Raw genomic sequence first — 13,296 nt, forward strand, 5'->3', positions numbered from 1 at the left:
CTACAACATGGATGAAGTCTGAGGACAGAGGGCTAAGTGAAGTAAGCCAGTCACAGAAGGACAAATGCTGTATGATTCCACTTCTAGGAGGGACCTAGAGTTGTCAAATTCATGGAGACAGAAAATAGAATGGTGGCTGCCAGGGGTTGGCAGAGGGGGCACAGGGGTTATTATCTCATGGGTCTGGGGTTTCACTTTTGCAAGATGAAAAGCATCCTAGAGATGGATGGTGGTGATGGCTACCTAACTACTCAAATGTCCTTAATGCCCCTTAGAAATGGTGAGGGTGATGAGGCCCTTCTTTTTGGACACTATTTAATAGCCCAGGTGAGTGCTAATGGGGCTAGAACTGGGTAAGTACCAGTGGTGCTGTTAGCATAACTGAAGAAAGGGCTGTGTTCCTACGTCAGAGATGGTCAAATGTTGGCAATGTCATATGGTTCAACCTAATAGAAAGGCAGAGGAGAGACAAATTCTTTAATGAAGTCCAAGAAAATGTACATTCTTACCATTTAAGTTAAATTGCAAAATATTTCCTGGGGCACTTGCTTTCAAACTAATAATCCAAATAGCAAATATTTTCCACTTTCAATCATCTTAGATCAATTTGAAAACAGCTTTTTTATTTTTTATTGGAGAAACTCATACTGTCTTCACTTTGTTCAGTGTCAAGTTGAGTTGCCAAAATCGCCTTCAGTTCACATTTGTCTTTTGTGTTTCAAAGAGGAAAGTTTCCATTTCTTCATTTCACCCTGAAAGCTTTCAAAAAGTTTGGGCAGTGACCAGTGCTGTTCCCATAACTCACTTCATCATTTCAGCTCTACTTCTTGCAGTTGGCAGACCTCAAATGCCAAGTTTCTGCTTCGGCGCTGGTCAAAATCCCATGGAGGACTTCGGTACCAACAGCCGCTGACCCTTCTTGGAGCTGAGAGCCATTAACTTTTTAACAAAGTAACAGAAGAAAGGGAGCAGACTTTATTATTACCCATAACCCATGGGCACTAAAAAACTCTCTCTCTCTCTCTCTCTCTCTCTCTCACACACACACACACACACACACACACACACACACACACACACAAAGTGGTGCTCAAACCTTGTATATGGGATTCATCACAGGAGATTGTTAAATAAGGAAAATTTCCAAGTGGCTTTTGCAGAGATTATGATTCAGTACCTGTTGCGTGAGGTACAGGAATCTGTTTTTATTTTTTTTAAAATATTTTAAAGAAGAATTTATTTATTTATTTATTGGAGAGAGAGAGAGAGAGAGAGAGAGAGAGAGGCAGAGGCAGAGAGACAGACTCCCTACAGAGCAGGGAGCCTGACATGGGGCTCATGATCCCAAGACTCTGAGATATGACTTGAGCCGAAGGCAGACGCTTGACTGTTTTTAACAAAAATGTGGATAACTCTGACACATGATGGTGGCCCATGCACTATTATTTGAGCACTGGATAAATCAAATCAGGGTTTATTTTTGCCTAATGATAATTACAGTCATCCTAATAATATTGCCACCTTAAAGTCAGTGGTTACACTAGTATTCTGCGTACATTTTAGTTCATAATGTTTTTGAAGAATGCTTTTCTGAACTTTAGAAATATTTTAAGGAAATGAATGGGTAAAATGAAGTACTACATAGTTTGCCACAGGTTTTCTGCTCTTTAGGGACAAGAGTGATGGTTTTAACTCTCTGTGGCCTGGTTTCTGTTTTCTCCAGCAATCTAAGCATTGATGTGGAAGGAGGAAGAGGACAGAGCCCTGAGAAGCAAAGGTAGTTAAATGGCATGGGGTGGCGAAAGTCACCCAGGATAATAGCAGAAATGGAGTGAAGAGGTGTGTTATGAGCCAGATGGAGAAATCCTCAGGGCAAGCTGGGAATTAGGTAATTTTCAGAGTTGACAAAGGTGGGTACATCTTTAAAACACGAAGTGTTTTTGAAGAAAGTTATGGACTAGCAGTCTGGATGCATTAGTGGGAATCACTTTTTGTCCTAGACACTGAGGTTCCCAGAGCATGGGAGAATGACTCCTCTCTGCTGAAGAGGATGGGAAGGAATGCTGTTGCCAGGGGGACCCAGTGGCTAAGACAGAAGGTTGCCAACACAAGGTACTGGATTTCTCCCAATATCTTTGTTGTTGGTTAGAAGAGATTTTCTCAAATAATGAAATATTTTTTGGCTATCCCACTGGGTATAAGACCAAAGCTCAAGCAGCATTTTGAATGAGGATAAGGAAACCTGGATTAACACAATAACACAAATAACACATAACACAAATGTGGTCAAAGAAAATTTTCAGGAATTGCTTTTCCTCTGGGAGAACACACACTTCAAAGTGAGGATGAAAATGTGGGGTGCTTCGGGGCCAGCCAGGTAAGGTGAATGAGAGATGATGCCTAGTGTGTGATAAAATCACAAATGCTCAACCAACTACACCTCTGTAGTTGGTTGTAGCCATGTTTAACATGAACAACAGGGGTCTCTGGCTTCCCTAAAGGGGCTGACCTTGACTCTGTCCGACTGTATTCAGGTGAGCACATACATTGCAGGGAAACAGAAATTCTCTAATATTGATGAAAGAGTTCCAATTTTAAAATGTTGACAACTAAGTCAAATATTAAGTAAAATGCACTGTAAGCCAAATCAAACGTATCTGTGGCCAGATCTGGCCTGAAGGCTGCCGTGTGTGGTCTCAGCTTTGTAGCCAGAGAGACTTTGGCAGAAAGCTGGCTCTGTGGCTCACCATTAAACCACTCTGACCTTGGTATTTTCACTCATAAAATGATGGGTGGAATAATACCTAACTTTTCCTTTTTTGGGGGGAAGGATTAGACATACTCTTTGTGTCACTAAATGAATGTACGTAGTTTTCCAGTGTCTGTTCCCTGTTCAGTAAATGACTTTCCTATTGACCAGAATCACGCATTTTTTTCAATATTTCCTTCCCAAACCTAATAAACAAATATGTCATCTTAGAAATGTGAAAGGTTTCTCTGTCCACAATAGCTACACTTTCAGTTATGGTGTGACTATTAGAATAGAGAAGGCATGTGGCTTCCATAACTTCTCCCAATCACCCTACGTTAGCGCCTTTTCTTTAGATCCACTGATCATATAGTCATAAGGCAATAATATGCATATTATACACTAAGAGAAGCTGTAGGGGAACCCTTAAACTATGTTATCAAAAATATTGATCAAGAACTCTTTCTTTCCGTGCAGTACTTTGTTAGAAACAGTGCAAAGCGAATATGAAGGAGGCTATAGCAAATGAACAAATGAATAGATGAAGCCAAAAAAAAAAAAAAGTAAGAGAAGGAATGCCTGCATTTATTGGTAAAAGAAGGATCTGACACATGTCACATTAGGGGAAAATCATTTTGCCTTTTTCTGTTGATCGGAGAGCTCATGAAGTAATGAGACTGCAAAGCTGAATAGATTCCTTGGTGACTTAACATGGAATGAATGTCTAGATGTGAGAGAGGAGAGTATTTCAAAATAGAGTTAAGACTTGAATAGAGGCTTAGAGATGGGAAAAATGATTGCTTAAAAGGATTTGAATATGCCTGCAAGGATATGATTCTTGTGGATAAGATATATGTGACCGGGCAACTCTAGGAACTAAATGATGTGAGGCAACAACCTTTTGCTGAGCTCCCCACACCTGGCCTTCCTCATGTGGCTTATCCCAAAGGCCTGGGAAAAGTCTGCCCTCATCTAGCCAAGCACTTGTTTATCTTAACTTTTCATGTTTTTTTTCAGTTAGTTTGAGTTCACCTGCCCCTCTCTTCTTTTTTATGACCTTCCTGAGTCAGTTTAGGGTTATCTAACAACTAACCTAGTACTGGGGGCAGGAGCTCAAGAAAGAGACTATACACAATCACTTTCATCCTAGCAATATTTAGGGAGCTTTTTCTTGGGTTGACTTAATGAACCATCACCATCTTTAAGTGCTGATTTGGAGAAAGTTGGCCAGTGTCCTCCCCCTTTGGACTATATTCTCTTTGACTTTGCCCACTGGTGTCACGGTCTGGACTTTCTTGTCAAAATGATATTTTTGTTTTTGTTATGCTAAATTTGTTCCAGGTGTTTTTTTTTCTTTTTCTTACACTGTGTTCCATGGTCAACTTGGAATTTTAAAAAAAGGGGGTGGGAATGAAAGCTTGATTTCTTACAAAGTCTTTGTCAGTTTAACTCAGCGGGAATACAGGGATAAGCTGATTTGAAATGTGATAATCAGATAAATACACACATGTATATATACATATATATATATACATATATACTTGTATCAAAAAAGTTTCGAGATGCCAATATATATTTCTTGCCCGTAGCTGTTCTCAAACCAAGAAGAGTTTGTTGATTGGATTCATCCTGGCTCCTGACCCTAATTATCAGCTGTGACTCTTTTTCTCCTTAAAGAGTTATTTATTTATTTCAGTGAGAGAGAGAGAGAATGGGGGGTGGAAGAGGAGGGGAAGGTGCAGAGGAAGAAGGAGAGAGAAACTCAAGCAGAATCCTCACTGAGTGAGGAGCCTGACATGGGGCTCCATCTCATGACCCTGAGATCAGAGCTGGGCTGAAACCAAGAGTTGGCTGCTTAACTGACTGAGCGCCTAGGCATCCCACCAGCTGTGACTCTTTAATCACTCTGCTTTAGTTTTCTTTATTACATAGTGTGTGTATGTGTGTGTGCGCACACGTGGGCTTACATAGCATCCTAGATTGACTATAGAGATTAAATAAATGAATAAACATTTGATTATGATTATGATCATGAGTATTAATATAATGATTATGATTGAGATTTAAAGAGGTGTGGCCCTAGAGGTAAGATTAAACTGAGTCAGCCTTGGTCTAAGGTCCTCAGGTGATTGAGCCTAAGGGAAACTATCTTTCAAATTTCAGAGCACGTTGGGGATCTTAGCCATGGACAGAATTTCTGCTTTGCCATATTCCAGAAAAGTCTAGAGGCTAAAGATGCCTGGAGAGACCAAGTAGCCTCAGCCTATGAATTCCAAGTCCTACCAATTCCGTTGGTGATCTTTTCAAAGGGAACTCATATTCAAAATTCTTTTCAGCTAAACACTATATATTTTAGGAGATAATACTTTTTTGAAGAATAATTATTCATAAGTAAAGTGGAAAAGATTTTTTCCTCTTCCTGATTATAAATGATATCCAAGTAGGTCTTGAATTGCTAGATAATATTTTATAGACTGTGAAATTAGAGAATTTAGCAAGTGGCCACACATTTCCATCGACTTAATGGGTCTTTCCAAACACGTGTAAGAAAATTAGAAAGTTGGGTGTCCTGTACATGCATTTCCAATGAAATTTATGGCAGCTCCCCGGGCACAATCACAGCAACCACACATATCCATAGATAGTTTACCACGTTAACGAACTGTAATTTTGGATTTAATTGTCAACTTTTACTCTACTAGTAATTCCAGACAGGGGAATAACAGAGTGAAGGGGCCTGCCTGGGTTGTTACTGCTGCCTATAAAAACAAATAGGATCCTTAGGGTTTAATTAGAGGATTTATAATTATACCTAAAGCATGCTAGTGTTAGAATGTGAACATTGGACATCTGGAAGATGAGTCTAGATTTGGTCACTTGCCTTTAGGAATCTAAATCCATGAAATTGTGACTGTCCAAAAGAGCAGTGATGCTCACACTTGGGGCTTGTGCACAGAGAGAAATGACAACAGTGAATGTGAGCTGGTCTGCAAAGCAGAATAATTCAGAAATGATAAATGGAAAAGGTAATTAACATCACAAAGAATCCAAGATGATGACTGGCTTCTTTGGCCCTGCCATGAACAAAAGTCATTTAAAAGAAGAGTAGGTATATAAAAAAACATATTCTTTCTTCATAAATCTCCCCCCCCCTTAAAAAATTTATTTATTTGAGAGAGAGAGAGAGAGAGAGAAAGCATGGGCCAGGGGGAGAGAAAGAATCTTCAAGCAGACCCTCCACTGAGTGTGGAGCCCCCTATGAGGCCTGATCTCAGGACCCTGAGGTCATGATCTGAGCCAAAATCAAGAGTTGGCTGCTTAACCGGCTGAGCCACCAGGTGTCCCTTCTAAAACCTTTTTAACATGTGGCCTCTGGAACTCACAGCCACACAAGGCTGCTGGTACTGGAGTTTTTTAGGAACACAATGACTGAAGGACCACCTCTGGTTACACAGGCACAGTGCAAAGGAAAGAATATACAGTGAAAGGCATAGAACAGCTTTGATAGAGAGCATCAGCCCTCTTCTCTCCCACCAGTGCCAAATAGCATTATAGATATTTGTGTGTGTGTACATACATATACATACATGTTTGTGTATATACATGTTTATTTTTGTGTGTATATATATATCTCATATATATTCCATCCTCTCAAGTTCATTAAAAATGCTAATAAGAGGGACACCTGGCTTAGCAGTTGAGCGTCTGCTCAGCGGTTGAGCGTCTGCCTTTGGCTCAGGGTATGATCCTGGGATCCGGGATCGAGTCTCACATCAGGCTTCTTGCATGGAGCCTGCTTCTCTCTCTGCCTGTGTCTGCCTCTCGCTCTGTGTGTCTCTCATGAATAAATAAATAAAATTAAAAAAAAAAAGAAATGCTAATAAGAGAGAGATAGGACACTAGTTTCCATTTTTTTCTTCCAAAGTGATGAAAAGGTTTTTTTTTTTTTTTTTTTGTTCTTTATAAGTAGGAATAGTGTTGAGAAAATTGCTTGTATACTTTATAGCAGATTCCATCTAAAACTAGTTTGTGTGTGTGTGTGTGTGTGTGTGTGTTTCAGTCTAGGAAGAAAATTTCAGGCTTCTTGGCATAGTTTCTATTCCCTCTCTTCCTCTATAAAAAGATAATTTCAATGTCTCCAAGTTACAAGGAATTCACTTTACATGGTACAGCAAAATTTGAATGACACGATTTAGATTATACTAGAGTAAAACTCCTTAAAAACAGAGAGCACAGCTTAAGTGTATGGTCTAGAGGCAAGAGTAAATGGAGTGGAAAGTAGTAAAAGGTTGGTTTAGAAGGTTTACTACTTATGATCTGGGAACCTGCTGTAGTTACGTACTCTTTGGGAGACACAGATGGGACAAGGCAGGCACGTGTAGAGTGAAGCAATTCATGAATACTCAACCATGAAATGGAAAATCAGAATGAAATAAGAACAACTGTAACTATCTTGGTCTATTAATATTTAAATATTAATACCTACTTTTCTGAGAGATGTTACTGAATATTTACTGACGAGAAGAGATGATCATTTGGGAAGAGGAACATGTTTGAGAGTGGCGTTTAAACAAGTTTTGAAAGACATGTGGTTTTCTTAACTCAAAGTAATAGTCAACCAATTAAAATAAGTTCCCCATCAAAATGTCTTCAAATTTAGGGTCCGTTGGAAAAAATTTCCAAAGTGCATTACAATTTTTGATAGGAGTGACACATGGTCCTAGTTTCCAAAAACTTTGATTTAATATTTGAATGCAATGGTACCTGACTCTGTTAGTATATTTAAACTTAAAAAGAAACTATTTTAATTTGTTTATGCATGCGCCTATTAAAAATGTTTCTAGGGGCTCTTGTTTTATTTACTCTCTAGAATATAACTTATATTTGAAGTAGTATACGAGTTCTTAAAAAGTCATTCCCAAGCTTAGTAATTAGACTGGAAACAAAAGCTATTCTTAGAGTACATTTCACGTAGAAAGCTATGCACATGATGCTTTGATTCAAATAATATTCTTATAAAACTTTGTTATTGTTTGAGGCCTATATTCAGAGTGGCAACTTTTGTTTTTGATGATTATTCCATCCTGAAACAATTTCCCCCCTGCCCAATTAAACCAGAATTAGGAGCACATTTATATCTGAAGAGGCTTAAACTTCTCAACTGCCTGCTTCAGAAGTGAAGACCTTTAGTGGTTATGTTCATTTTGTCTCTGCACAGAGGGCTCAAAAGAAAACAGGATCAATTCTCTTAAGTTTTTCTGGAAGAGGAATGTTGTTTTTGTTGCTTTGATCTTAGCATGTTGTGCATTTTTTATTGGCTGTTGAATATAAAAAGCCATAGCCTCAGCTGGTTTTTCTGCTATATTCTCATATTGTAAATCACATAATGCCTTCCAATCTAAAGTTAAATGCCCAGGTCCAAAATATTATTTCAAAATTGATTTATCATTGCAGTCGATAGAAAGATTTCCAGGGTGTAAGAAAACTCTCTAATGTTTCGAGTGGTATGTCACAGACTGCTAAAAATATATCCATGCACTTTAGACAACAAATTCCAGGATGTGGACATATACTCATGCTATTTTTGATCCCTTTTCCTATCATTGCAAGAGGCTGTTGAAGCTAATGTAGCAGCTGGCTAGGTTATTGCTTATATAATATAATCCATAATGCAAAAGCAGCTATTTCCCAAACATTTTAGAGCAAGTCAAGTTGTTTACATGTCTCTTACTGTACATTTTCCTATAACTTTGTGCCAATTGGTGTCATACTATTTGGTAAAAATCTTCATTAAATCAAGACAACTGCACTTAGTCAAATTCTCTCTCATACAGAGAGTTGTAGTAAAATTACAGTTAGCTGATTTGAGGCCATCATCATGGAGTAAATACAGGGTTTTAGAAAATGAATGCAAACTACAAAAATGGAGTTGTATAATTAAACATCAAATAGTCCAAGTAATAAAAGTCATAGATTAATTGTCTCTCAGTTCTAGTCAGATCCTTTAAATATTGTCTCACAACCTGAGCATTGGTTCTTTCATCAGAAGAGTGCCTATCCTTAAAGTTTGGAAATTTCAGCTCTTTCGGAGCGCCAACAAGCTGTAAAAAGTAATTGGCATCTTCTTCCAAAGTTTCGAATTTCCCTACAAAGTCATAGTTGATCAAACAAGGATAGCAGAGTTTGCTGACCTTTTCCCAGTGAATGTCCATTCCTACTGGACGGTGGGAATCCAGCAAATAGTGGACAAACTCTTTGAATTTGACTCCAGATCCATTATTTAATGCTTCTTCACAGGCATTTGGCCGATATTTCTTTATAATTGCCTTCCCAAATACCGGATGGTAGTAGCTATTGGGGTGTTCAAATTTGTCCCTAAATGCCGACACTAATCTTTCCATGGGATCACGAACAAAAACAGCTTTGGTGTAGGTATTCAAACGAGTATATATCCCTTTTAAGTCAAAGCTATCTAGTTTTTTCAAATGCTTCCCGTAGTGAACAGCATCATGGGAGATATTGTATGCAGAGGAAGCCAACCCACTTAGTACCATCAGAATTCTCTTCCAGTTGGAGCAGCCAGCCTTGGGTACTTCACAATATAAGATTTTGTGTTTATCTTCCACATAGATCCTGGATACCATATGAAAAAGATGTGATTGAGGACGACTCACCCCACCATATTTCTTGCAAAACTCCTGAAGGAAAGACCTGCGTGTCTCCTGGGCCACATCTGTTTCCTTCCATTTGTTGTCTTTGACTAAACTTTTGTTTAAAGGGTGAATGTCCAATGGCCACTTCATTTCTCTGAACTTCTTAAAAACAGTCCTAGTTCCTTGATGTCTTTCAATCAGCTTAATTGTTGGTGGCCCTGTGATCTTACCCAAAGCTTGATCTCCTTGTGAGTGGCTGGTCTGCCTTAAGACCCCAGGTGGGCTCTCTGAGTTGAGCTGAAGATTTTCTTTTTCTTCCTTGGGATCCTCAGTTAAGTGGAACTTGGGGTCCTGTTAAAATGGAGGAGAAATGTTGAAAGCATATTTACAAACGAGGATGTACAAGAATCTTAACATTTTAGATGTTTAGATCATTTTAGAATACTCTCAAGGAGAGCACATTTTTTGTAAGCTGCCAAAACAATTTAGCAGACCATGTTGAATATATATTTTGTAGTAAGTTTCTTCAGAGAAAATATAACAATGAAAAATGGCATCCATGCATCATTCTGAATTAAAGTTTCACATTTTATATATATTTGGGTTACTTACATGTTATCATTCATTTGATGTTAATGTGCTGCATTACATTAATAAATTTTCTCATGTAAATTATCTGAGTATTATTGGGATAAAACTATGAGTATTGATTTGAGTCTTTGATCATAACAAGTCAGTTATTGTTTTCATACTATCTTTGTTAGCTGTGATTATCAATTATATAACCTTCAAAAATGTGTGTGTGTATATGCGTGCACACACACACACACACACACACACAAGGCAACCACAAGATGGAAAGGAGAATGTCCTGAATTTTCATATTGGCTTTGCGTGTAAGACAATAGGATGTACTCCATCATCCTGTAGGTCAATGATTCTTACACTATTCAGAAGGGTATTACCTACAAGCACTGATTTAGTTAGTGCACTGAATGTAGATACAAAATGTAGCTGTATTTGGATTGAAATTTTCGTTGTTGTTTTTGGGGTATTCTATAAAGCCCAGAAGAGTTCAAAGTAATAAATTACCATTTAAAATTGTAGCAAGGGTAATTATAAAATCCCCATGACCATTTCAGTTTTCCAAGCACTTGCAAAAAGATATTTTTTTTCCTTTGGAAAGTGTTTTATTTCATAAAATTCAATTATAATAACTTAAAAACTACAATCATACAATTTCCTTCACATGTGAAACCTTTCCTCCTTCCCAAATGTAGAATGATTAGGGAATCCAGAAAAGTTTACTTGATGCTTTTCTATGTAAAACTGTATGAAAAGTTTCCTTGTCAGTGAGATTAATCAGCCTATCTACCATCTACTGTTCATCTGACTACATCCTTCCTACAGTTCTTGCAATGACTGCATAAGAGAAGACACAGAAGACAGGGTTTACAATGTGGTATCCTCTCTTAGGGATGAAAATTATAAGGACTTTGGCTTTTACTCTGGGTAAACGAGGGAGCCTTTGAAGGGCTCTGAGAAGGGAAGTCACATGATAGCACTCAGACTTGAAAAGGATGGTTGAGAAGACTGGCTGAGAGATATACATATAGGATTTTCAGCATGTTATTGGAAAAAACTAATGAATAAATGATGTGCTATGGGAATAATGCATGGGACCACCACCCTAGTGTTGGAGGGAGTGGTGGGGAAAGTTTCCTAGAGGATATCTTTTATCTGTCTACCTATTATCTATCATCTATCTATCTATCTATCTATCTATCTATCTATCATCCATCCATCCATCCATCCATCCATCCATCCATCTAGTTATCACTGTATTCCCAGTGTCTAGAATGGTCAATAGTCTATAGTAACTGCTCTCATATATTTGTTGAATGAATAAATGGAAATAGGTCTTCCTAATTGATTAGGACCTAGCAAATTGAGCAAAAGAGTAGAGATATAAAGCACTGTGGATGGGAGCTATCTCCAGGCATCATGGTCCTACTGGCTGAGCTTTTATATGGGGTGGGGTGAGAGTGAGGAGCACTTCTTTCTAGTGCAAGAAGATTGTATGAGTAACCCCTGATCACCATACACCACCTTGAGTAGCCACATAAAACAGCTGCCCAAATCTTCCCTAACATTCACCCAAATGTTTATAGTTTCAACTCTAAAACCATTTGTCTCCTATCTTCTCAGAGACTGCCAGGATGACTTCAAAGCCCTAAATCCATCTTTACTTTAATGAATGATCCGAAGTTCATAAAGTTTCACAGATGTTCTGAAATTTGACTTGAGCTTTGGAAGATCATAGGGTTATTGGTTGGCTGCATGGGAAGTACTTAGCACAGGCCTGAAATAAAACCGTCAATATATTTCTGCTGCTACTTCTATTACTACAACTATAAAATAATAATTGCTATTATTATTATTTTATAGTAGTAGTAATAATGCTTTATCCTGGTGACCTAGTAAATTTCAAGATTCCTCAGCTGTGCATTATTATCCAGACTATAATTTGTGTGTCTCTACATGTACCCTAATTAGTTCTCTCCCTGCCCCACTGACAAGAATAAAAACGAAATCAGCCTTCCACTGTGCTCTCTGGACCTTCTGATTGTGGTCATCAAAATCCCTTTTAATCTCCAGAGACTTCTGGAATGTTTGTTTCCCATGGCTTTTTTCTACATGAAACCTGGCTGGCCCCCAAGACTCTGCTTACCTTGTACCTTCTCAAGTAGATACAACTTTATTTCCTTGAACCACTTGTCCCTCAGGCCAGAAGACAAGGAACTAATTCCTTGTACCTCACTGCTGCTTCCAGGACATGTCCCCTGGCAAAAGCTCCTGCTTCTGTGAAGTACATGTGTCCTGCTGAACTTCCTTTCCTCCTTCTTACGCTGTTGCCTGCCTTTACCCATGATCTTTTCACTTCATGCACTGAAGACTTTAGCTCCTAGCTTAGACTTTGGTTCTCATCCCCCTTCTTGTCATTGAGTGTGGTGACTCTGACACCTAATAAACTCTCAGCCCCTTGACCACCTCGCTTTTAAAAGAAGTGTTCTTTATTGCACATAGACATTGACATCACCACAGCCTGCGCCACCTCCATCATCTCTCTGCCAACCATCCTCTAACCTGGCGGCTCATTGCTACTTACAGTTTTGCAATTCTTTGACCACTTCTCACTATGTTACTGGAGCTTTTAGCAGCCAGCACGCCTGGTTCTTCTATTCTCTCTTAGGAAGTCACCTCTGTAGGGAGGTGTTCCCTGTCTACCGTCTCTAAATTATGCTCCCCTTTGAGGTTCTCTCCCATATAAGGTTCCCGAATAAGAATGCTGCATATTTTCCTCATTGCACTTATTGCGATGGGAAATGATTTCATTTACTTACTTTTATGCTGTCTGCCCCTATTCCCACCTCTTTTGCACTAGAATATGACTGCAGGGAACTTATCTTTTTTTTGTTCTCTGTTGGATCTTTGGTACCTAGCATGTTGCCTGACACATGGAAAATGATCAATAAATAATTGTTGAATGACCAAATGTGACTTTTTAAAACCAGAGGTGGATTCTTTATTTCACTAGTTTCAAGATACGGTACAAAACAAATCCGTACATTTCTCTATTAACAGGATTTATTTACACAATTATATTACACTCCCACCAGCCTTTATACCATATTTAATTAAATAATAAATAAATTTACAACAAAGCCTACCACGGTGATCTTGCCAATGCCAGCTTATGGTCTTTTAAAACTCCTCCTAGACATTGATAGTGGTTATATCTTATTGTATCATGATTACAATTTCTTCTTTTTTTTTTTTTTTAAATCAGAGAGACTAGTGTCAGCTTGTCATTCCAAATAGGAAAAACAGTGC

General features: G+C 38.4%; 1 protein-coding gene across 4 annotated transcripts in view; it reads right to left on the reverse strand.

Annotated features, from left to right (window-relative positions):
• Window positions 1–460: 460 nt before the first annotated feature.
• CHST9 (carbohydrate sulfotransferase 9) overlaps window positions 461–13,296 on the reverse strand; it is a 241,549-nt gene continuing 228,713 nt past the window's right edge. For all 4 annotated transcript variants that reach the window (XM_077900327.1, XM_077900325.1, XM_077900324.1 and 1 more), the window contains one exon: window positions 461–9,753. In XM_077900327.1, coding sequence (XP_077756453.1) covers window positions 8,665–9,753 — 1,089 coding nt within the window. In that variant the 3' untranslated portion in view covers window positions 461–8,664. The remainder of the gene's footprint in view (window positions 9,754–13,296) is intronic.

This window comes from Canis aureus, chromosome 6 (assembly GCF_053574225.1).
Source record: "Canis aureus isolate CA01 chromosome 6, VMU_Caureus_v.1.0, whole genome shotgun sequence".
Lineage (NCBI taxonomy): Eukaryota > Metazoa > Chordata > Mammalia > Carnivora > Canidae > Canis > Canis aureus.